Source organism: Oryx dammah, unplaced genomic scaffold, assembly GCF_014754425.2.
Source record: "Oryx dammah isolate SB20612 unplaced genomic scaffold, SCBI_Odam_1.1 HiC_scaffold_10, whole genome shotgun sequence".
Lineage (NCBI taxonomy): Eukaryota > Metazoa > Chordata > Mammalia > Artiodactyla > Bovidae > Oryx > Oryx dammah.
In genome coordinates this window covers 29,219,380-29,244,148 of record NW_024070194.1, presented here as the reverse complement: position 1 = coordinate 29,244,148, position 24,769 = coordinate 29,219,380, and the positions used below count along the sequence as shown (strand labels likewise).

The window sequence follows — 24,769 nt, the reverse complement described above, 5'->3', positions numbered from 1 at the left end:
GGACCCGCAGCCCTGGGAAAGGGCAGGTACATCCACCTCCGGCCCAACCCACACCCACGCGCACGCGCGCCCAGCCTCGCCGGGCCTTATTTCTCTGCACCGCCCGCTTCCACGCCGAGCGCCAAATAAATCCCCGGGCTCGCCCTTGCCCGTGCGTGCGCGGCCCCGCCGCCTGCGTCACTAGGAAGCGCGCGCCCGGGCCGCCGCCGCCGCCGCCGCCGCCGAATCCCCAACAAGGAGCGGAGCCCGAGGCCGCCGCCGCCGCCCGCCTGCCGCCGCCGCCCGCTACCCTCGCCCGCCCGTCGGCGCCCGCGCAGGCCCGGCCGCGGCTCAGGTAAGCGCCCGCCGCCCCCCCGCGGCGAGGCCTCTCGCTCCGCCGCGCGCCGCCGTCCAGTCAGGGGTCCCTGCGGAGCGTCAGGACGTTACGGCGGGGGGAGGGGAGCGGGGGAGGGGCGGCGGCGCGCGGCGGGCGTCACGGGCGTCACGGGTCCGCGTCAGGCGCGTCGGCGGCGGCGCGGCCTCCATGTTGCCGGAAGGCCGCGGGCGGCGGGCGCTAGGGAGGGCTTTGGGTGGGGGCCGCGTGGATCGCCCCGTTTCCGTGGGAGCCTCGTGGATACTCCCCTTGCTGTGGGGCTCGCGGCGATGCCCCCTCATCCCGTGGGGGCCGCGGGGATATCTCTCTCTCTCCTGGGGGCCGCGGGGATAATCCCCGCTTCCCATGAGGGCCTCAGGGATAACCCTCTACCCTTAGGGCCGCGTTGATACGCCCCTTTCTATGGGGGCCTTATGCCTGCAGAACCCTTGGTGAGAACCAGAGCCACGTGAACCTCTTCGTAGGGGTCCATTGCCAGTAATAACCTGTTACATACTTGCCTAACTTTGTGACTTAGTTTTCTTCCAGACAGCCAAGGTTATCTTTCTTTGCTAACACTTCAAATACAAATTTCAGTTACATCAGTCCTTTTTTCATTAAAAAAAAAACAACTGTGCATAACAACTGTACAACTTTATGAGTTTCATGTACGCCTGTGAAACTGCGATCTGTGCCATTAAATTGTCAGTCACCAAAAATTTCCTGCTCTCATTATTACTTCGTGGTAGGAATGCTTACTTAGCAAAAATTTAAGTATACAGTGTTGTTAACTAGGCGCTATGCAGTATCTCAGGACTTTCCTCACCGCTCAGACGATAAAGCGTCTGCCTACAATGTGGAAGACCCGGGTTCAATCCCTGGGTGGGGAAGATCTGGAGAAGGAAACAGCAACCCACTCCAGCATTCTTGCCTGGAAAATCCCATGGACGGAGGAGTCTGGTAGGTTACAGTCCATTGGGTCGCAAAGAGTTGGACACGACTGAGCGACTTCACTTCATGCAGTATCTCAGACCTCCAGGATTTACTCATTCTGCATATCTGAAGCTTTGTACTCTGTCCTGGTCCCTCTTCGCCAAATACTTGCAACCATCATTCCACACTCTGCTTCTCTAAGTTTGACTGTTTTAGACTCCTCATGTAAGTGGTGAGGTGTTGTTTAGTTACTAAGTTGTGTTGTATTCTTTTGTGACCCCATGGACTGTAGCACTCCAGGCTCCTCTGTCCATGGGATTTTCCAGGAAGTGGTATCATGCAGTATTTTTTCCTGTGTCTGGCTTATTTCACATAGAATAATGTCCTCCACATTCATCCATGTTACAAATGGCAGAATTTCCTTTTTTTTTTTTTAAGAAAGGCTAAGTTATATTCCATTGTGTGTGTATACCAAACTTTATCCATTCATCTGTCGATGGACATTGAGGTTACTCCTGTATCTTGACTGCTGTAAATAATGCCTTAGTGAACAAGGGGTGCAGGTGTCTCTTGGAGATCCTGATTTATGTTCTTTCATATATACACCCAGAAGTGGGGTTGCTGATCATATGACGGTTCTATTTTTAGTCTTTTGAGGAACCTGGTAGTGTTTTCATAGTGGCTGCACAATTTACATTCCCACCAACCATGCACAACCGAGTACAACAGTGTGCACCAGTCTGTTTAGGATAAAACCAAGTGGATTAAATAAATCCCCAGTGTAACAAGAAACATTAAGCAGACTGGTCAGAAGTTACTTCTTTGTAGGAAGTATCTTAAGACTTTGGGAAGACGTACTGGACAGAGGAGAAACTTATACATACAGGTTGCTCACTTAAGAGCCTGATGCGGCCTGGCCAGGGTAACGCAGGGTGTGGTCAAGACTGGACAGCTAGTGCTTGTGCCCCCCTCACCCCCTAGGAAGGCAGGGGGAGGAAGCCCAGATTCTCAAGGAAAAGCAGGGCTAGAGGGCCACCTCCAGGAATGGCTACTTCTGACATTCTTCAAGAGATATTGGAAATCTGGATTTCTAAAATGTGAAGCCTGTAAACTTTGAAAAAGTTGCAACTAATTAAATATTTTGAAACAAGGTGAGGATCAAAGAAACTGTGTCTGTGGGCCATTGCTGTGTGACCTAGGCCCTCTGCTGTTTCTGGTCATATTTTTATCAAAGGAAAATATTTGATTTTTTTGAAGACATGGAAAGCTAGATCTGAATCTGATGTACTAACTGTGCACTCACACATTTTTAATCTGTTTTTATATATTTATGCCCCAAAATGCTGTTTTAGAAATATTTTGTCATGTTTGCTTTACTTCAAAATTAATTGGGAAAGAGGGATTTTGAGAACTTAATATAGTTGCCATTGGAGAGGCAGAAATTCCAGTTTGTGGGTTCTCCCTGTTTAGTGCTCCATACAGTCTTGAGGTGTGGGTGTGGACAGCTGCTCATTGAGGGTGGGCCCTTGCCTTTCTGCAGCTTTGGGGTCAAGTGTGGCTTTTTGGGCTTCTCAGAGCCTACCTGGTGAAAGCAGAGGTGCCTCCATGAAAGCCAAGTACCACAGAACAACATTACTTTCAGGGCAATTTTTTTTAAAACTTTATTGGGCTATAGCCGATTAACAAACAAGGTTGTGTTAGTTTCAGGTGATAAGGGCGATTTTAAAGTGATTTTTTTATTTTTCTTTTAAACCTCATGACATGAGGATCTTAATTCCCTGACCAGGGATTAAGACAAGGGATCAAACTCGTGCTGCCTGCAGTGGAAGCGTAGTCCTAACCAGTGGACCGCCGGGGAAGTCCCTGTACGTGTGACTTCCTGAGGAACTACCAGACTGCTTTCCACAAGGGCGTCACCATTTTGTTGGTCTGCCACCAGTGCAGGATGGTTCCAGTCTCTCCATATCCTGACCACACTTACTTTCCGTTTGTTTTAATAACCATCCTGATGGGTATGAAGTGGTATCTCCTTGTGGTTTTCGTGTGCATTTCCCCAGTGATTAAGGGTGGTGAGCATCTGTCCCATGGCTGACAAGCTGTTTGCAGATTTCCTGTAGAGAAATGTCTCCTCCAAATGATACTTGGCCCGTGGTTCCGGTCGTTTTGTTGTCGTTGAGTTGCATCCTGGGTGTGAATCCCTTGGTGGACATGTGCTGCACAGACACTGCCTTCCAGTGTGTAGGTCGCCTTTCCAGTCTCCCAGGAATGTCCTTTGGTGCACAATAGTTTTTAATTTCAGTGGAGGCTAATTGACCTGTTTTTTGTTCCTTGTGCTTTTGGTGTCCTATTGCTAGGGAATCCCCTGGCAGTCCAGTGGGCAGGGCTCTACTGTCACTGCCAAGTGCCTGGGTTCAGTCTCTGGGAAGTAAAATCCCACAAACTGTACCACTGTAGCCAAAAAGTAAAAAGAAAGAAAGATGTCATTACAAAATTTTGTGTCAGGAGGACTTTCCCCTCTGCTTTCTTCTGAGGACTTTCCCCTCTGCTTTCATAAGAGTATAAGCTCTTATGTTTGGATCTTTGATCCGTCTTGTGTTAATATTTGTCTGTGGTGTAAGTGAAGGTCCAGCCTCATTCTGTTGCCTGCAGAGGTCTGGTTTTCCCAGCTCCGTGCTTCTAAGAGACTGTCCCTGTTCCCCATGGAACGTCTTCCTATGTCCATCTATTGAAGGTCATTTGAGTTCTCTCCAGTTTCTGACAGTCATGAATAAAGCTGTCGTAACATTGTGTGTACAAGTTTTCGTTTCTCTGGAGCAGATGCTTAGGAGTGGGTTTGCTGGGTCATGTAGGAGGAATGTATTTAACTTTATGGAAATGTCCAGACCCTTCTTAGTGTGGCTGCACCACACAGCTGTGTGTGAGAATTCCGGTTGCTTCACATCCTCCCTGTCTTTGTTTCATCAGCTTTTCGTTGGTGCTTTTTAAGCTGTTCTAATAGGTGTGCAGTAGTATTCTTGTGGTTTTAGTTTGCATTTTCCTATGGGTTAATGATGTCGAGCAGCTTTCTGTCTGCTCATTTGAACTTCTCTTTTGCTGAAGTGTCTGTTCACATATTCTGCCTACTTTTAAATTGTGGTGGTGTTGAGTTCTTTCAGTATTCTGCAGGCAAGTTCTTTGTCAGATGTGATTTGCAAGTATTTTCTTCCACCTATAGCTTGTTATTTTCATTTTTGACTGTCCTCTCTATTCATTCTGTTGTAATGTACATACCTCATTTGGGGGGCAGGTTTATGTTCACAGCACAATTGAACAGGAACCTCGGGAGTTCCCATATACCCACTCCCCAGCCTCCGTCCCTGCCAGCATCCTCACCAGAGCAGTACGTTTGTTGCAGTCCACAAAGCCCAGGTGACTCATCATTAAGCAGAGTCTGTTCAGAGTCGGGGTCACTTTTGGTGTTGTATGTTTTATATTTTTAAACTAAGACTTAATTTTGGGGACTCCCCTGGTGGTCCAGTAGTTAAGAATCCATCTTGCAGTGCAAGCAACAGATTCAGCCCCTGGTTGGGGAACTAAGATCCCACCTGCCTCCGGGCAACTAAACCTGAGTGCTGCCACTAGAGAGTCTGTGCGTGGCAATGAAAGATCGTGCATGCCACAGCTGAGACCTGACACAGCTAAATACATAAGTAAAAAGAACTGAAGGGGAAAACTGTTTATTGAGTTTTACCAGATATTTACCACACGGGTTGCCTTCCTCCGTTACTGAAGCTTCAGGCCTCCCTCTGCTGTGATCTCCGTCTGTCTGAAGGACCCTGTTAACACTGCTTTTAGAGCAGACCTGCTTGTGGCCAGTTGTCTTAAGTTTCCTTTATCTGAAAGTGTCTCTATTGTGCCTTCGTTTTTGAAGGATCATCTCCCTGCCACAGAATTCGGGCCTGAGGCTTTTTCCTTTCAGCATATTAAGGAAGTCCCTGCCTCTGGTTCTGGGGAGAGTCCTGAAGGCCTTCAGGTTGCTGTTCTCATGTGGGAAATACGTACCTTTTTATCTGCTGTTTTTGTAACATTCTTACTTTGTCATCCGTTTTCAGCAATTTGATTATGCTCTCGGCATAGATTTCTTTGAGTTTATTCTGCTTGAAGTTTGTTGGACTTCTTGAGTGTGTAAGTTTATATTTTTCACTACCCTTGGGAGGTGTTCAGCTGTTATTTCTTCCGAGTTGTTTTTCAGCACGGCACGGTCTTCTTTCCTCTGGGACTCCGGTGATACAGATGGCCAGCTTCTTTTGTTCTGCATTCCCAGAAGCTCCGTTCATTTTGTTTTCCATCTTCTTTCTGTTGTTCACATTAGATCTTTTGTACTGCTCTATATTTTCATTGCTGTGTCTCTTTCCTCTCTCACTTCCATTCTGATATTGAGCCCACAAGGTGGGTTTCTATTTGTTATTATATTTTTTTTATTTTCAAATTTCCACTTGGCTGTGACTTTGGTTCCTGTGCCGACCCGGTCAGGACAGCAGGCTCCACTCATGGAGTAGGAGCACTCGCAGCTCAGGCCACTGGGGGTTCCAGTGGTCACCTCGGACTGGGTGTCTTCGTATTATTTTTGCCCTAATTTTGGTCAGACTTCCCTGCTTCTTTGTGTGGTAGATAATTTTGGATCGTCGTCTGGATCCTTGCGTATTGTGAGATCCTGTGGAGAATGGAGCATTTTGTTATAGCAAGAAGCGGACCTGCGCTACAGGTCTGAGCCCCTCCTGTGGGTAGACGCTGTCTTGGGTCAGTAAGCCTTCAGCCTGTGCTGGGGCCTCTGTCCCTCAGGTGCCATCCGAGGCTGGTCTGAGACCTGGGCAGTGGGCGACCCTGGAGGTCAGTCCTTGAAAGCTTTGGCTGACCATTTCGGGCCAGGTCTGCACACAGACAGGTGAGGAGTGACCGGGGCCTTCACACACAGCTGGGGTCAGGCCCTCTCCACCTCCCCACCCTCTGCAATCTCTTGTACACTCCAACCCCCAGAGCTGCCTTTCTTCCCCTGTTCTGTGACACCTCAGTACCTGGCCTACCCTGAGCCAAGCGTCAGAGGGTAGAGAGCAGCGGAGCAGTGAGTTGCCTCCAGGCCCCCGGAGTTTTCAGTGCCTGCCTGACCGTGACCATCACAGAGATTAGAGGGCTGAGGCTCACTGGAGGGCAAAGAGGCAAAAACAGAGTAACACCAGGGAGGGTCTCCCAGACCAGAGACAGGGGGTTCCCAAGGGCTTTCTTTGCGAAGCCCTGGATTCCGACAGGACCCGCCTCCAGAGGCATCCAGCTGCATCCTGGCTCCTCCCCAGCGCCCAAGTGTAACTGTGGGGCTTTCGGGCCTGGTGTAGCTCCACAGTTCTGCCGGGGCTTCCGCCCTGTGCTCACTCCACCGTCAGAAGGTCCCCATGCAGACCCTGTGCCTGCTCTGTTGCCCTGCAGGCCCGGGGCCCTGGCGTCTCCTGTCCGCTGAGCCATGGCCACCCCCGATGTGAGTGTCCACATGGAGGAGGTGGTGGTGGTGACGACGCCTGACACGGCGGCCGATGGCAGCGGTGTGGAAGAGGTGAAGACTGTGCTGGTCACCACCAACCTTGCCCCGCACGGGTGAGGATAGGCTTGGGGTGGGGGCGGTGGCGGAGGGGCTCAGGTGAGCTGAGGGCTGTGTCTCTTCTCCCGCTGCTGAGGCTTCGTCTCCCCAAATGCACAGTAACTTCTCCTCTGAAGGATCAGGCCAGTTGGGAACCAGGTTTTCTAGGTGAAGTGAGGAGAGACATGTGTGGGGTCAGCGGCGCCATGACCTCTGGCTAGACTGGAAAGCGGGGCAGAAATGGTAGTGGAGCATGGGGCTGGCTGTTGCAGAGGTGCTGATGTCCCCTCTATCTCCTTCCTTTTTGTCCCCAGCGGTGACCTGACGGAGGACAACATGGAGACGGAAAATGCCGCGGCAGCTGCTGCAGCCGCGTTCACGGCATCCTCGCAACTCAAGGAGGCCGTGTTAGGTAGGGAGCCTGCCTTCTGGCAGTGGCACCCGCAGGCCACTCCAGAAGTGGTTTTGCCTGAGGGGACTGTCCTCCCTTGAGTAAGGGAGCAAAGGTTCCCGAGGCCCTCCTGGGGCTCCTCTCCAGAGGTGGGCCTGAGGCGCCACAGAGGCCCTGGCTCCAGGGTCCCCAGGTGTGGCGCTGGCCCGTGGCTAGCAGGGAGAGCTCGGTTTGCAGTCCTGGTTAGTGTAGCTGTCTGTGATCAGCAATGCAGACTCTTACCGCCTTTGGCCTTTTTCTGTAGCCTAACATTAAAGGCCTCAGAGCTCTTCCAAATATTACAAATAGGTTTCTCTGTAAGTGTTTGGGTGAAGTTTTATTTCCATCAGTTGGTCTTTACTTTGGGCTGAGGAGAAATGCCCTCTGCCCACCTTCGTCTTGTCTCAGTCTCTCCTGGATTCTGATTTCTCTTTCAAGGTAGTTAACCTTGTACTTTTGCAGGAAATGCTTTGGAGAAGTTGTAACTGATTTTCTGTGTTGCCCCTTTCCCTGTCAACACACCTGGTGAGAAGTGAAGATGGCTGAAGAGGAAGAGAGCCTGGAGGCAGAGATCGTTTACCCCATCACCTGCGGGGACAGCAGGGCCAACCTGATCTGGAGGAAGTTTGTGTGCCCCGGCATCAACGTGAAGTGCGTGCAGGTGAGAGTTCCCATGCAGCCATGCTTCAGGGAGGGGCTCCCAGGGCCGCAGCTACGAAGCAGACAAAAGGAGACCCCAGTGGCAGGGGTGTGACCTTGGTGGGGAGTTCAGGAGGCAGAAATCCCATGTTTGGGAGAACAGAGGACAAGGAGGCTTCAGGGACAAACAGGCTATCACCAGGGCATGAGAAAGCCTCAGGGCAGTGAGTTCCATTCCTGGAGTGACTCTGTCGGGCAGTTTAAACAAGGGAGCTGCTTTGCAGAGACTCATTAGCACTCGTGGGTAAGGTGGACAGGAGAGAGGTCTGCTTTTCCTGCAGCATGGTAGCTTAGGTACCCACTCACTTTGTGCTGAATACAGCTAAAAATGCCACTTAAGGCATCTAGAAGATGCCTCCTTAAGCTGGCAAAAGAGGAGGAAGTAGGCCCGGGGCCTGAGTAAAGGTGGATTGTAGAGGGCAGCTAACTTTTGCCTGACACTGGTTTCTCAGCCTTTTGGGCAGGAGATGAGGAGCCAAAGCTCAGGGCTCCCAGTTGGGGTGTGTTGTTGGGGTAGGGATTGTCTCTGTGATGCTGCTACTTCCAGAGGTCTCCACCCTCAATTTTGGGGGCTAGAAAACATGCTGATCACATCCTCCCAGCCCCCCTACCTCTAGGACAAGGAAAACGCCCCTCTCACATCAGCACTAGGTGGAGTAGGGACCCTCTTGAGTTGTCACATGTGGCCTGTACGGTGTGAACCTTTAGCTGAGAGTTTAGTTGTCGGATGGTTCCTGGCTCAGAGCTCCCCCAGGAATCTGACAAAAACAAATGAGAAATCCTTTTTCAAAAAACTCACCTTTATCTCAGGTTTCAAGTAACTTTGGTAGACAAAGTTCCAAAAAAAGGAGCAGTTCACAGTAATGCACAACATAACCCTGAGCACACAAGGAAACAAAGCACCCGAGTGAGTGCACACAGAAATCACAGACAGCAAAGTAAGGCCCACAAATGCTACAGGTTGGAATTCTGAGACACAAAATAGAAAATAACTATGTTTAGTTACTTCAGGAAATAAAAAAGAGACTCAAACGTGAATAAAGCATAAGCAGATATGAAAAAAACTGGAAATGAAAAACAATTAAAATTAAATTAAATTAAATGAAAAACAATTAAAATCGAACACTAAGTGGGTGGATTTACAGCTGATTAGACACAGTTGAAAAGGACATCTTTTTTGGGTGTTAGTTCTAAAAGGTCTTGCAGGTCTTCATAGAACCGTTCAGCTTCTTCAGCATTACTGGTTGGGGCATAGACTTGGATTACTGTGATATTGAATGGTTTGCCTTGGAAACAAACAGAGATCATTCTGTCGTTTTTGAGATTGCATCCAAGTACTGCATTTTGGACTCTTTTGTTGACCATGATGGCTACTCCATTTCTTCTGAGGGATTCCTGCCCACAGTAGTAGATATAATGGTCATCTGAGTTAAATTCACCCATTCCAGTCCATTTTAGTTCGCTGATTCCTAGAATCTAGATGTTCGCTCTTGCCATCTCTTGTTTGACCACTTCCAATTTCCCTTGATTCATGGACCTGACATTCCAGGTTCCTATGCAATATTGCTCTTTACAGCATCGGACCTTGCTTCTATCACCAGTCACATCCACAGCTGGGTATTGTTTTTGCTTTGGCTCTATCCCTTCATTCTTTCTGGAGTTATTTCTCCACTGATCTCCAGTAGCATGTATGCAGGTCAGGAAGCAACAGTTAGAACTGGACATGGAACAACAGACTAGTTTCAAATAGGAAAAGGAGTACGTCAAGGCTGCATATTGTACCCTGCTTATTTAACTTCTATGCAGAATACATCATGAGAAACGCTGGACTGGAAGAAACACAAGCTGGAATCAAGATTGCCGGGAGAAATATCAATAACCTCAGATATGCAGATAACACCACCCTTATGGCAGAAAGTGAAGAGGAACTAAAAAGCCTCTTGATGAAAGTGAAAGTGGAGAGTGAAAAAGTTGGCTTAAACCTCAACATTCAGAAAATGAAGATCATGGCATCCAGTCCCATCACTTCATGGGAAGTAGATGGGGAAACAGTGGAAACAATGTCAGACTTTATTTTTTTGGGCTCCAAAATCACTGCAGATGGTGACTGCAGCCATGAAATTAAAAGACGCTTACTCCTTGGAAGAAAAGTTATGACCAGCCTAGATGGCATATTCAAAAGAAGAGATATTACTTTGCCGACTAAAGTCTGTCTAGTCAAGGCTATGATTTTTCCAGTGGTCATGTATGGATGTGAGAGTTGGACTGTGAAGAAAGCTGAGCGCCAAAGAATTGATGCTTTTGAACTGTGGTGTTGGAGAAGACTCTTGAGAGTCCCTTGGACTGCAGAGAGATCCAACCAATCCATTCTGAAGGAGATCAGCCCTGGGATTTCTTTGGAAGGAATGATGCTGAAGATGAAACTCCAGTACTTTGGCCACCTCATGCGAAGAGTTGACTCATTGGAAAAGACTCTGATGCTGGGAGGGATTGGGGGCAGGAGGAGAAGGGGACGACAGAGGATGAGATGACTGGATGGCATCACTGACTCGATGGACATGAGTCTGAGTGAACTCCGGGAGCTGGTGATGGACAGGGAGGCCTGGCGTGCTGCGATTCCTGGGGTTGCAAAGAGTCGGACACGACTGAGTGACTGAACTCAACTGAGACACAGTTGAAGAGATAATTAGTGAACTGGAAGACAGAAGACGTTATCGAGACAACTACCTAGTGAAATGTCACAAGGGAAAATGGAAGCACAGGAAAGTCTAACCTATCTATGTGACCTCTGAGAGGAGAGAGGGTCTGAGAACTTTCATAACCCAGGAAAGATAGCCACCCACAGTTTAAGAAACTTAATACATCCCAAACTGAACAAATACATTCAAAATTTCACATTTCAAAATCTACACTAGGTGCCAGTGCAAAGGACCTTCCACTGGCTCTGGCACATTTTAGCATCAAAATAATGAATGATGGTCATGGATTATAACTCAAGTAAAAATAAGAATCTATCTGCCCATATTTATTGCAGAATATTTCATGTCATTTATTTACATCAAACAAGAAAGAGCTAAAACTCTTATGCCAACTAGCAAACATAGATGGGGTGCCGGAGCCAGAGTGCCGTGAGGAGGTGTTGCATCTAGTCAGGGGAAGCTGGTCTCCAAGTACCCCCATCACTAAGGTGCTGCTTACAGAGGGTGAAGCCTGCAGATCACCCACTAAATGAGTGGTGATGTTTGGGCGTCAGTGTTGAGCCAGTCTCTGTCACAGCCTCCTGATGGAATGGGCAGAGGTTCTGTGGCATTTCCTGACACAAACGCACAACCTGGTTCCGCTCAGGAAGATATCAGACAGACACAAACTGAGGGACGCTTTCTTTGTCTGCAGAAACACAGACCTGCATGCTTCACGAATGTTGAGGTCAGGAAGGCATGGTCAATCTGAGATGCTCCTCTAGGTTAAGGAGAGGAGAGACAGGGCAGTCAGTACAGTCAGACAGGTGGGAGTAGGACCAGTTAGCCCACCCTGAGTGTGGAGCACACCTGCCCCACCAGTAGAGGAGAACCTGGTTCCTCAGAGGGAGGCGGGACAGAAAGGGGTGGCAGGATGTAAGGGAGAGGCAGGCCATCAGGGGGTGCTACAATGTCAGGTGGGGGCAGGGTCAGAGAAGGCATCACATAGTTGGGGGGCACTTTGGGTCCACCATGGACTTCCTGTGCTTGGGGACTGGCCAGAGAGGGTGCTGACTATCCCTGCCTTCCTGTGCTCAGAGGCAGCTCCCAACCAACCAAGGCAAGGGATAGAATGGCTTCCTGGCTTGGAGGGACAGTGTTTAGGCTCAGGAAATCAGGACAGTTGCTTCCATCGAGAGGGCTTCCCAGGCTGGTCGCAGGCAGCCTTGGAGAAGGCCACCTTGCAATAGAGAGTCACACACATTTTTTGTTTTCCCGGCACATATAAAAAGTATATTTACACTGGATCGTGCTCTGTTAGTGGTGTCATAGCATTGTGTTTAAAAACAGTGTACATGCCTTTAGCTTTATTGCTAAAAATGGTAACCATCATCCAAGCTCTCAGAGTCGTGGTAGTAGCACTGAAGATCACTGATCACAGATCACCGTAACTAATGAAAAAGTTTGGAATATTAGGAGAATTACCAGAATGTGACACAGAGACCTGAATTGAGCAACTGCTTTTGAAAAACAGCACCAATAGCCTTGCTTGAAACAGGGTGTTTGCAAGCCTTCAATTTGTAGAGTATGTACACTTTGTGGAGCAGGTGTGGCTTGTACGTGAGCTGAGGCAGTTTTGCTCCAGTGGCAGGGTAACCTGGGCCCAACCCGACACAGACTGCAGGGCCCCTCAGGGCAGCTGCCCTGGGGAGGAGAGGCCCCGGCGCATCTGGCACCCTGGTCAGGTCCAGCCATGTGTCCAGGCCACGTTGGAGCTTTTGTTTCTGCCTCTGCTGTGACTGTGACATATCCATCCCCCCTGCTTGTGCTCTAAGTAAATGCAGTTGTGTGTTGGTTCTTTGGTTTCAGTGCATGCTTGTTCTACAAGACTGAGTCGGATACTTCACCTTCTCAGGCCACATTTGGGTGAAACTAGCAGACGCGCAAGGAGGGAGGGCAGTTCCCTGACTTGAATCGGGCATGTGCTTTTGTGCCGTGAAGGATGCTGTTAGGGCTGGGCCAGGTGGGCTGAAGGGGTATTCACAGCTGACCCTGTGACTGTGTCTCTTGTTACTTGATGGGCTGTATATGAATGTTATTTGTGGAATAAGTTACGTACAGGAAAGTTCGCTGCTTGCTGTCCGGAGGGAGAGAGCGCCCTGCGTTTCAGAGTGGGTTGGGCTCCCTGGGTCCCAGGCACTGGGTATGTGGTTGAGGAGATCACCAAGCACCCAGCTCCCTCCCTGCTAGGTCCAGCACCTGACCATCCACTGGAGCAGGATAGGGCCAGCACCTCACTCAGGCCTTGCAGCTCAAGGATCAGGCGTGGCTCACCTGGTGGTTCTTCCTCCCACCTCAGTCAAGATTGCCAGTGGCTAAATCCTGAATGTCCGCCTCCACAGTGGCTGCCCTGCCATCCACCCTCTTTCCCAGGCTGGCCCTGGACAGAGGGTCAGGCAAGAGAGAGAGCATCGGGGAGGCTCCATCTTGACCCTGCTCTGCTCTTCTGTCCACAGTACGATGAACATGTCATCAGCCCCAAGGAGTTTGTGCACCTGGCCGGCAAGTCCACCCTGAAGGACTGGAAGCGAGCCATCCGAATGAACGGCATCATGCTTAGGTGGACAGGGCAGGGGTAGGGTGGGGCGGAGGGAGTGGGGCCTACACAGGACTGGCCAGGGACCCTCCATCAGGGAGTACTGTGGCCACTCTCTCAAAGAGGGCCAGCCCTTAGTGCTGACTGAAGTCTCCGGGATAGCTGCCTCCCTCTGGGTACCAGCCGCTCTGGTCACACTCCTCGTGGACAGAGCCACACACAGGCATCCCCACGCTGCTGAGAGAATGGAGCTGGGGTGGAGCACAGGCAGGCCCTGAGCCTCCGCAGCCTTGTTACCCTGTGTGACGCCCGTCCTCCTCCGTGCAGGAAGATCATGGACTCCGGGGAGCTGGACTTCTACCAGCATGACAGGGTCTGCTCCAACACCTGCCGCAGCACCAAGATTGACCTCTCTGGGGCACGTGCATCCCTGGGCAGCCCCACGCCCACTGAGTACATCCCGCTCACGCCAGCCACCGCTGACGGTAGGTACCACGTGTTGGGCTCCCTCTGCTGCTGGCTGCTTGCATGGGGCTTCCAGTCAACTTGGCTGTCCCTTCTGGGCCCCAGTGGTTTGCGCCCACCTCCTCCTTCCTCACCGAGGAAATCTAGCTGCATTGCTGTTCTACCCACAGGGAAGACTGAAGGACTCTATTTTCTTAAGCCATTCTTATTATAAAATACAATGATTCATAGGTGGAGAAGAGCATGAAGATTAACAGGGCCAGTGTCCAGTGCCCACCTCCAGCTTTGCCCATTTTGGGGAGCACCCTCTGCCCTTGCCCTGGGGCCTCTCCCCTCAGCACTGGTCTGGGCTTGTGTGTGCTTCCTGCCACTTGAGTTGCTGATGTGTTTATAGTAGATAAGCTGATGTGTTTAACTGGTAGAAGGTCTCCGTGTTCCCTGGGATTATTTCCAGATGTTTGAGCACAGAGATTCTTTTTAAAAGAAGTTGGAATGAAATCAGGTCCCAGTTTCCCTGTTCATGTTGCCCACTGATGACTTGGTGGTGCTACCTTTCCCAAGATGGGAATTGGATTGCCCCTCAGCTGTTCCTCCACTGGTCGCTCTGGGCCTGCTGCCATGTGGCCAGGGACTGTCCTCATGGCTGACCAGACAGTGGTTGGTCGAGGGGCCTTGTCCTGTACTTGGGAAGCTGGAGGGGAGGCTCGGGGGCAAAGAGAGCTCCTGGAGTTCACCCTGAATAAGTCGCTGCACCCTACCTGCCCAGACTGGCAGCCGGCTCCGTTGGGGAGTCCTCTGGGAGATCCAGGAACGTGTAGGCTGCCAGCAGTTGGGGCTGGCCCTTGTCGACTCTTTCCTCATCCAGTGGTCACTGTTTGCAGTTATTGGGTGGTGGCCTGGCCCTGGGACAGCATGATACAGTGTGAGAGGGGCTGGGTCATGGCAAGGGCCCTGCCCTTGGGATAAACGGGGGGACAGCACTCCTGGTGGGCCGGTGGCTTCTGTGGGAACAGGGCCTCCTCCAGATGATTGGGTTCACACTCTTTTTGCCTTGTAAAAGGCGGCCGCAGTGGCTGGTCTCCAAGAACGCTCTGAGCACTGAGTCTCCAGTCAGTGCCATGCCTGGTAAAGGCCACGTGGGGTTTGGGGTTCAGCTCTGAGAATTCTGTTGTCTCTAGATGGTTTGGACAGTCTGTCGCTTTACTTAAACTTACCTCCATGGTGGTTTCTTCAGCCAGAGTCCTCAGACCACCAGAGTCACCTATTGTGTAGTTAAAGGTTCTGTATCAGTCCAGACTATGAAAAAGCTATTTCAAGCATCTGACATTCCCCAGCCGATGTCTTTGTTGGATGTGGAAAAGGCCGGCATGAGGTCAGAAAACTCACCCAGAAGTTAGGATGCTGGTCTTGTTCCTAAGCCCCAAATGGCCAGATCCATACCGTGTCCAGGACTCTGAAGACACTGGAGACAGAGGTGAACCAGCCTGGGTGGCTTACACCTCTCAAAGTTCCACCTCTTCTGATTTACAAAAAGGAAATGTAGCTGTTGAGACAGACGATAATGTCAGTGAGACAGAGACTTGAGGGGCTGCTGAGAACAGGCCAGGCAGGAAGGCTGGCCTGTGGCCCCTGGCCGGCAGGCATGAAGGCTCATCATAACTGACAAAGACAGCAGAGTATTGAGGACTTGGGGACAGCTTTGAGGAGACATTTTCTAGCTTCTTCTTTGTCCATATTTAGCATGAATGTATAACATGTGGATCCTCTGTTGTGCTTATACACGTTAATTAATTTTTTGAAAACGGGGGGTATGAGGGGGGGTACTGTGGTGGGTGGAGTGCTGGCCTGTTGCCGGCAAGGCTCACCAGGCTCATCTTGGTTGCAGTGAATGGGGCTCCTGCGACCATCACTATCGAGACCTGCGAGGACCCAGGGGACTGGACCACAGCCGTTGGAGGTGCGGGCCTCCCTGGGCTTCTCGCTGGGGGGTGGGGCTCCCACCTGCTGCTGGCTTTGCCCGGGGGACTTGTGGGCTGCCGGGCATTGTCTTGGTGGATGCACAGGGCTGACCCACTGGACTCCCACTTGTGGTTGGGCGGGGGACACTCAGACGGCTCCTCCAGAGCTGTGTCCTCCTGGCAGTTCTTTACTCCTCCCGGTGATAGAACTAGAGGGGCTGTCTGTGCAGGACTCCCCATCTCTGAGCCCCTCCTTCCATCTCAGATGATACGTTCGCCTTCTGGCGGGGGCTGAAGGACGCAGGCCTGCTGGATGAGGTCATACAGGAGTTCCACCAGGAGCTGGTGGAGACCATGAAGGGCCTACAGCAGCGGGTGCAGGACCCGCCCCTGCAGCTCCGAGGTGAGCCGTCCGTCTGCCCTGGTCCATGGGCCCCAAGGCCTCTTCTGGTTCGGCATGGTGGGGGTGGCCTCAGGATGCCAGTGAGTGTAGCCTGCTTCTTCCAGCTCCGAGCTGGCCCAGCAGCATCGGCAGGGGTGGGCAGTTAGCCTGCTCCCTCTGGATCCCTCCTTGGTGCTGGGAGGAAGCCAAGCCCTAGAATCAGGACCTGCTGCGCCTGGTCCCACACCTCCCCAGGTGGCATGGAGTGCCCCAGACCTGCTATGGGCCGGCCCATTCTCATTGTTTGCCTGCCCTGCCCGTGTAGACGCTGTCCTCCTCAACAACATCGTCCAAAACTTCGGCATGCTGGACCTGGTGAAGAAGGTGCTGGCCAGCCACAAGTGTCAGATGGACCGTTCTCGGGAGCAGTATGCCCGCGACCTGGCAGGTACACTGGCCTCAGCTGTGCCCACAGGTGCTTGGGTGTGCGGAGGCAGGCATGGGGTGGGTGACACTGGGACAGCCCCAGCTAGACCTCCCCGTGATTCACCCTCGACCCCACGCTTTGCTTGTGAGGTGGCGCCTTCCTGGGAGGTGCCTGTGGGTGTATATGAGGCTGGCTAGTTCTGTAACCAGGCAGTTTACCTGCAAACATTAGTGTGAGCAGAGCATGTGACAGAACAGGGAAGGCTGACCCAGTCGGGCAGCTCGAGCCAGCTGCTCTCTGCTGCTTCCTCAGAGCGGCGAGTCCCCTGCAGAGAAGTCCCTGCAGACAGCGTCCCCATGCGCATGCAAGGTCAGGCCCCAGGCCAGTGCAGGTCCTTGTCTGGTGGCAGGTGGTCTGACGCCCTGTGCCTGCCCCGCAGCCCTGGAGCAGCAGTGTGACGAGCACCGCCGGCGGGCCAAGGAGCTCAAGCACAAGTCACAACACCTCAGCAACGTGCTCATGACTCTCACTCCGGTCTCCCTGCCGCCCCCTGTGAAGCGGCCGCGGCTCGCAAGGGCCACATCTGGGCCAGCCGCCATCGCCTCACAGGTGCTCGCCCAATCTGCCCAGATCGCCCTGACCCCCGGCGTGCCCGTCTCCCAGCTTACCAGTGTGCCGCTGGGCAAAGTGGTGTCCACCCTGCCCTCCCCCATGCTGGGCAAGGCTGCGCCCCAGGTCGCTCCGGCCAGCTCTCCTGCCTCGCCACTGCTTGGCGGCTACACGGTGCTGGCTTCCTCTGGCACCACCTTCCCCAACACGGTGGAGATCCACCCGGACGCGTCCAGCCTCACGGTCCTGAGCACAGCCGCCATGCAGGACGGCAGCACTGTGGTCAAGGTGGTGAGCCCACTGCAGCTGCTCACCCTGCCCGGCCTGGGCCCCACTCTGCAGAACGTGGCCCAGGTATCTCCCGGGGGCAGCACCATCGTGACGGTGCCCACGGGGACTGTCGAGAGTGCCGTGGCTGCCCCGGGACCTGAGGAGCACACGGCCACCATCGAGGTGGCCGCCATGGCGGAAGGCCATGAGCACAAGTAGCAGCCAATGGAAGGTGAGGCCCCACGTGGGCACTGGGCTGGCCACCTCTCCTCAGGCTGTGGGTGCACAGCGTCGGTGCCCGTGGGCCACGTGGGGCTGCTGAACCAAAGAGAGGAAACGCCAAAACAGACGGAGAAGAGAGGAGAGGCGAGGGACGTGGCAGCAGCCTGGGATGTGGGGCTCTGAGCTCTGAGCCTCCTCCCCTGTTTTCTTGGGAAATATATTTTTCCATCTGTTGCTTATTAATACTGTTTACACGTGGGGCCTTGGTGAGGAGCCAGGTTGGGGGCCAAGGGGCCCAGTGCAGCTGGCGGCAGAGGCAGGGCAGGGGCAGGGCCTCGGCCCGTAGCTGGGGAGCCCGTTACTAACACGTGTCTTGGGAACTGTCCCCAAGTGTGGAAACCCATGGATCCTATGGATTTGGTTTCTTCCCACAGTTTTCTGTAGGTTTAGTGTGGCCAGCACTCTGCTCTCCCATCTCTGGCATAAGCATCAGTGGTGCTTCAGGCTTGCACGTGGCTCAGGGGCCTCCAGGGCACCCGGGGGTCGGGGTGCAGGCCCTGGGACACCTGCCTGGCCAGAGGGACCCAGGGGTCCAAGCAGCACAGGCCAGAACGCCTCCCACCCCTGCCCGCAGATGCTCAGGGGCCATTGCACATGCTCTGTGGGTGTTTCTAAGTGAACCCCTTAGTAGGCTCCAAGAAAGAGTCAGGTTTATTGTGTTTTCAACCTAAACAAGGCAGAGTGCCTGGGGTCCCTGATCTGCTCTGGGTTCAAGAGTGTCTTGTACACAGGGACAGTTGGGACAGCCCCGGGAGCAAGAGGCAGGTGTGCCCTGTGGCTTTTCCTGGGGAGGACACAGAGAACAACTAGGGTCTGTAGAGGGGTCATTCCATGTCCAGTGGGGATACGCCTCGGGTTGGGGCTCATGGTCTAGTGTTCAACTCCGGGCTTAGCTCCATGCTAGTGGGGCCTCCTTAGAGGTGGGCTGTGCCCCACTGGCTGACACTGGTGCCGTAAGGCGTCTGGGACCAGCATGGGTGAGGTGGCACCCAGGTGCTCGTGGGGAGGGTGTCTGTGGGCTGGCCGGCCCTCTGCTTTTCTGGTCTTGGACTTGGAAAGACCAGGGAGGGGCTGCTCTGCAGGCCTTGAGCCACTGCAGTGGGGGATACCACGGCCACCCTGGGCCTCCTGTCCATCTGACACCTGCGGAGACCCAGAGAGAAGCCTCTGCCTGCCTCGCACTTTGAAGGGACCTGGGCTCCGTCCATCCGTCCTTCCGTCCGTCAGGTCCCCTGGACCCACTTCAGCGCCCTCACTGAGGCTGTTTTGTTTCTGTCATGTCTGGTCGGCTGCCGTTTCGGGCGTGCTGGTTTCAGCAGTGTCACTTCCTTGTGAGACGCTCCTCTTGCAGGCGCATCTCTGATACACACAGTTGATCCTGTGGACGGGGCACCCCAGCCAGTCCTGCGTCCAGCTCAGATCATATCAGAACATGTTGCTAGTGAAACTGGGCATCTTGTGCTTGGAACCTTGACCATTCAGACCTGCTACGCCCTGGAAAGCTGCCTCTGCCCGCCGGCCACAGAGCACTGGGTGGAAAGTTCGTTTCAGAGCCATATAGACAGAACCGTGATGGCTGCTTCCAGACACGGTGCCTGGGGGCCTAGCTCCAGGTGGGGGATGGGGCCCACTGTCCTCCAGGAACCCTCAGCCTGGTGTGGGGATCGGGCCATCTCGCTGTCAGCGCCCCACCCTTCCCCCCACCAGGCATGCGGGGCCTGTCCCAGGCTCAGGCTCCAGGAGGCAGAATTGGATCTGGGGGGCTCGGAGGCAGCCTGGGCAAGGGACACCTCTGAGTTCTACTTTGTACGGTGTTTTGCAAGTATCTGCTTGGTACTTTGATTTCAAATAAAAACATTTTTCGTAACCTGTGTCTGTGTCTTGTGATGAAGGGCTGTGAGTGAATGGATTTCCAGCAGGGACTGCTGCACCCAGCACCGGGACCAGGCGAGGACCCTGACTCAGGGCGCCTACGGCTTCTTCCTTTACAGTTCCAAACTGATAGTGGATCTCAATTCCCCAACCAGGGGCGAAGTCAGTGCCTCCTGCAGGGGAAGCATGGAGTCAACCACTGGGCTGCCAGAGAGGTCCCAAGTTACTGAATTTTAAGATTAAGAAACTACAATTCTTCCTCAGATGTGTGTACTTTGAATATTTTCTTTCAGTCAACACCTTGCCTTTTCTTTATTTTCACTGACATCTGTTGAAGAGCAGGCATTTTGGATATTTATGAAATCCAGTTTATTGACTTTTTTAGGGCTTTTCATGTTCTTGAAGAAACATTTGCCTACCCCAAGGCTGTGAAGATTTCATGTGTTTTGTAGAAAATATAGTTTAGCTTTGACATTGAGATGATCCTCTTGAGTTAATTTTTGAGAGGGTGAGTCAGGGACTTTTGTTTATCTGTCTGAGGACCCTCAGTTGGGAAGGTTGCCCTTTCTGTGTCTTGGTGCCCTTTTAAGACGAGTTGACTGCAGGTGCAGGGGTGGTCATCCTGGGACCCCTGTCATCCACCCAGCACCCCTCCTGATACTGGCAGTGGCTGTGTCCAGTGCTCTCTCTGCATGTTCTCCAGACAGGAACATCTCCCCAGCAGCCCAGCATCCACCACGAGGGAAACATTCCGTCAGAGACCAATCTCCTCCTAACGCTGTAGGTCCTGTGGACACCTATTGAGCCACGTGGCCAGGAGTGGACCTCTCCTGGTAGGTGGCAGGCAAGTTGCAGGCAGAGATTCGAGGCCCAGAGGCCAGGAGTGTGGACATGAACCTCTGGTCTCAGGAGTGAGCCTCCCTGTGTGTCCAGGAAGGACATGGGCTCTGGCCATGAGGCCCCAACTGGAACCCCAGTCTCGGCAGATGGTGTGCAGGGGCCTTGGTCTCCAGTCTGCATGGTCAGGAGGGATGTGCAGCTGGATTGAGGTACAGCCCATCTGACAGGGTCCACGGGCATCAAGCCTGGCGTGGTAGGGCTGGGTCAGTTGGGGCTGCAGCCCCTCCAGATCACTGAGGCATGGAGCCAAGCCCTCCTCAGCCTGGAATCAGGGAGGGCTTCCAGTAGGAAGAGGCATTGCATCCCTGAGGACCGCAGTTCCGCAGTCAGGCAACTGCTTGCAGAGGTGGTGTGAGACAGGGTCATGGGCAAAGGGTGGACAGTAGGCCTCACCATGGTGAGGGCTGTGCTTTCACCCAGGCTCAGTTTGAAGCCTGGGGTTGTGAGTGCAGGGCAGCAAACGGATCTAGAGCAGAGAGAAGCTGGTGAGGCAGAAAGCCACAGGCACAAGGGGCGGGGCAGGCACAGACCTGTGCCCTGACCTCCAGGGTTGCACTGGGAGGGCGCTGTGGGTCACTTACAATCTGGCACCTGCACTGGCACCATGAGGAAGGTGCTAGGAGGGGCCATGGGAAGGAGGCATGGACCCCGGAGGGCCCCCAGATGTACCAGGACTCAGAACCCATGCATTCCTCCCTTGGCGAGGTTTCACCCCAGTGTGCTGGGCTGTGGATCAGTATGACCAGCATAAACCCCCATCTCTGGTCCCCTGGCTGGCCCCTGCTCTTCTGCCCTCTAGGCTTCTCATCCCCATGCCCCACCCTCCACCGCTCTGGATCCCCGGAAGCCTTGGGGTGACTCCATCTGCAGGACACCCAGGAGGGAGTTCCCCTCCCCCTAACATAGCCACATGATGCCACAGACCATGTGACAGTCTGGCTGAACCCTTGGCTGGCACGCGGCAGCAAGCAGGCGCCTGGAGAGATCTGGGAAGGGAGCCCTAGGTGAAGACACCCCAACCCTGCAGAAGACCCTGTCCATACCTGGGAAGGGAGGGTGGTGCTGGGCCCTCTTACCAGTTGAGGTCCCCTCTCTCACCAAACCGCTTTTCAGTGGGGCAGGGGCTCTGTTTCTGACCCCCTTGCCCTGGCTACACCATATCTTTCCAGAGGCCTGAAGTCCTAGTGGCTGCTCAGGTGTGAATGGTGGGTGACGGAAGGCTGGTTGGCCGTGTACTGGGGGCAGCTCTGGGCCTTTTGCTGTGAACAGTCTTCTTCAGCCATAGCCAGGGTACACGGTGCCATCCCTCCTGGACCTGAGTAGGGCCAAGTTGCCAGAGCAGGTAGCCACTGGCATCCTCCTCACCTTCCCGAAGTGGGTATGTGCACAGGCAGCAAGCAAGCTGCTGGCCGAGCTGACCACTGGCAGGCAAGGGCAGACTCTCTCAGTTGCCCACTGGCCTGGATCTGGGCAGGGTACCCTGCCAGTCTCCCTTGTTAGGATCCTCATCCACCTAAGGATGGGGCTGCAGATGAACTTCAGCTTCTTTTGGGGAGAAGATAATACTTTTATTTTCATTAAAAACAAAATAAAATGTGCTCTTGTTGGGCCCCCTGGCCTTGACAGGTGAGATAGTAATGGGGCCATGACTGCCTCCAATGAGGTTTGGGCAGGACTTGGGGGTATCCACCCGCCTTGGGAAACCCCAGCCTAGGAGGCAAGTAGGGTGGCCAGAGCCTGTTCCCAGGTCACATGGCTGCTCACTGTGATAGGAAGGAGCTGGGGGCACATGGGAGGGGCTGGGGCGGAGGTGCCAGCACCCTGGAGCCGTTCTCACTGCTGATGGTGGCAGCCATGTACCAGGCAAGCTGAGGCTGCTTGTTACAGGGGTCAGTGTCCTGCAAAGGCCAGCCTGGGGCTCCCCGCCGGAAAAGAGAGCGGGAGCTGGAGGGGGCGGGACTCATGGGTGGGCTGTGCTGAGTTAGGAAAAAACACTCATGTCGCTGCCGCCACCTCTAAAACGTAAGTAAGTCTGTTTCTTTAATTGTGTATGTGTGTTTATACTCCTCTTTATTAGTGGATAAATACTAGAAAATCATCTCTCAGAAGGTGCGGTCAGGGACGGGCCCAGCTTGCCCAGCCTACTGGGGGCGGGCCCTTCAGGGGGCCCTGGCTGGGTGTGCAGGGTGAGGCTATCCCTCCAGGGCTCATACACCAGCGTGTAGCTCTCCGCCCTCTTGACAGTGAACTTGTAGGCACGGTTGGGCAACAGGTTTCGGATGTCAAAGGCGCAGGCGGCCACAGAGATAATGCCACACTGCATGCATTCCTGCTGTGTCCGTGGGTCCAGCAGCTTGTAGCGCAGCTCAAACTGCTCTGGCACAGCCTGCTGGATGGTGACAAACCAGCGCAGGCTGACCCAGTCCTGGTGGGCCACCGACTCCTTGCGGTCAAACATGACGGGCATCTTGGTGCTCAGCATGAGCCGGATGTGGGGAATCTTGGTGGCGCCAATGTCAGACACTAGGCGGTGCTTGACGTGTAGGCGCCCCGGCACCATCATGGCCAGGAAGCTGTCCATGACAGCCGACAGGTCCGCCAGGCGCTGCTCCACAAGCCCCCAGCCTGCCAGGAAGGGCCGAGGGTCTGGCGACTCGAGCAGGGCATCCAGCTCGGAGCGGCCATGGTCCAGCTGCTCCAGCAGGTCCCCAAGCAGTAGGAGCTGGATCTTGGTCTGGGCAGTGCCCACCTTCTTCATGCGCTGGAACTTCCATGGGTCAATGAGCTGGAACATGGTGGTGGGCAGCACCAGTGGGTTCTGGTCGCCCAGAGCCAGGTGCTTGGGGAGGATCTCGATGTAGTAGGAGCACTTCTTCAGGAGCTCCATGCGGGCATGGTGGCGCTTGAGCAAGTGGGGGCTCAGGTCTGAGGTCAGGAACTCTTGCAGAGCATTGCGGCGCTCCACATAGGTTCGCCAAGCCTCGGGCTCCAGCAGCTGCCCATCCTCGGCCTCCTCTACCTCCTCCTGGTCCAGGAAGGACTGGGGACTGTCCAGCTTCATTTTGTCCAGGCCCAGGCCTGTCACCTGGAAGTTCATGGTCTAGGAGCAGGGGGCGGAGGGCAGGGCGTGAACGGAATGCTCAGACTGGCCTCTGCCGCCCACCCAGGGCCCACTCAGGGCAGTGTTTGTGTGTGACTTCAGTCCCACTGGCCCCCATGCTGGGCTCTCTGGCCTCCGGGGTTGGGGGTGGGAGCGGGAGGAGGCTTGTGAGGAGGGCTCATCTCTCTGGACAGAGGCTGTTTGGAGGGCCAGGTGGGCAGGCTGCAGATCTGGATAAAAGTGGACATTGTAGGGCCGACACTCTACTGATGGTCTTTTGTGATGACACAGGGAAGGGCTGAGACAGGGGCACTGGGCCTGTGCTTTGGAAAATCCAGCCACTTCCTAGCTGTGTAGCCCCATCTGGAATGGGGTTACACCGCTCCTCTGGAGCTGTTGACAGGATTCAGAGTGATCCTGTCTGAGCATCACCAGACCCCAGCTGGGGACCCTACTGCAGGTGCAGGGCAGAGGCCCAGGGCCAGCCCAGAAGGCAAGGTGGCCTCAGCTCTGAGGAGCAATCATGCCAGTTCCTCATTACGAAGCCCTGCTGTATCCTGGGGCCTCAGGATGTTCCTGAGCCCATAAGAAAAGCCCGTGAACAGTGCCCCTGCTCACAGATGGGATGCCTGAGCCCAGAACACTTCGTAGCTTGCTCTCAATCCAGGCTTTGAGCCCAGTGTAGACCCCAGAGTCTATCTCCTTCTGCACCCCTCCTCCACCCAGGTTCCCCTCTGTAGGAGGGTCCCGTGCGCCCCAGAGCTGGGCATAGCTGTGCTCCCAAGCCTGGCAGGTCCTGACCACAAGGCTGGGGCTCCTTGGAGAAAGGGGGTCAGCATTCCTGGCTGCTGCCCCAGGTCCCAGCCACCCCCGAGGACAGTGAGACAGACCCCGTGGTTTCACTGGGAGGTCTGAGGTTGTCCAGCACCCAGAAAGTTGGATGAGTTACAAACGGGAGCTGAGAGGCTGAGAGGCCCAAGGGGCAGAGTGAGGTTGGGACCCAAGTCAGTCTCCCTCCCCAGATGCCAGGACTTTCCTGGGACAGAGGGGGCAGACCCAACCCTGGGCACAGCAGCACCAGTGTCTGGGCTGAGGTGCAACAGACCAGGACTAGGATTGCTGGCCTGCGTCCTTCAGTGGCCCAGTAGCCCAAGGTTGGGACAGATTCAAGCCGCCTCTGGAGGGAGCTTTAGCTCCAGGTAGGTCTA

At 53.9% G+C, this 24,769-nt stretch overlaps 2 protein-coding genes across 3 annotated transcripts; one reads left to right on the top strand and one right to left on the bottom strand.

Moving 5' to 3' along the window:
• Positions 1-284: 284 nt before the first annotated feature.
• On the top strand, positions 285-19,556 carry GMEB2 (glucocorticoid modulatory element binding protein 2). 2 transcript variants are annotated; one of them, XM_040247712.1, is made up of 10 exons: positions 285-334; positions 6,746-6,910; positions 7,208-7,305; positions 7,857-7,984; positions 13,217-13,320; positions 13,624-13,781; positions 15,647-15,718; positions 15,985-16,122; positions 16,427-16,549; positions 16,968-19,556. In XM_040247712.1, exons 2-10 carry the CDS (start codon positions 6,780-6,782, stop codon positions 17,624-17,626), a joined length of 1,611 nt encoding a protein of 536 aa, XP_040103646.1. In that variant the 5' UTR covers positions 285-334; positions 6,746-6,779; the 3' UTR covers positions 17,627-19,556. The 2 variants fall into 2 exon arrangements, with proteins under 2 accessions (XP_040103646.1, XP_040103647.1); XM_040247713.1 differs by lacking the exons at positions 285-334; positions 6,746-6,910 and having other exon boundaries at positions 6,918-7,305; positions 7,786-7,984.
• A 2,966-nt stretch (positions 19,557-22,522) lies between these two features.
• On the bottom strand, positions 22,523-23,558 carry FNDC11 (fibronectin type III domain containing 11). The gene has a single exon (XM_040247711.1). It carries the CDS (start codon positions 23,556-23,558, stop codon positions 22,557-22,559), a length of 1,002 nt encoding a protein of 333 aa, XP_040103645.1. The 3' UTR covers positions 22,523-22,556.
• Between the last annotated feature and the right edge of the window lie 1,211 nt (positions 23,559-24,769).

Coding starts and splice junctions, on each gene's coding strand:
- FNDC11 (XM_040247711.1), bottom strand. CDS start 23,558: ATGAACTTCCAGGTGACAGGCCTGGGCCTGGACAAAATGAAGCTGGAC.
- GMEB2 (XM_040247712.1), top strand. CDS start 6,780: ATGGCCACCCCCGATGTGAGTGTCCACATGGAGGAGGTGGTGGTGGTG. Junction 6,911..7,207: donor ACCAACCTTGCCCCGCACGG/GTGAGGATAGGC, acceptor TTTTGTCCCCAG/CGGTGACCTGACGGAGGACA. Junction 16,123..16,426: donor CCCGCCCCTGCAGCTCCGAG/GTGAGCCGTCCG, acceptor CTGCCCGTGTAG/ACGCTGTCCTCCTCAACAAC.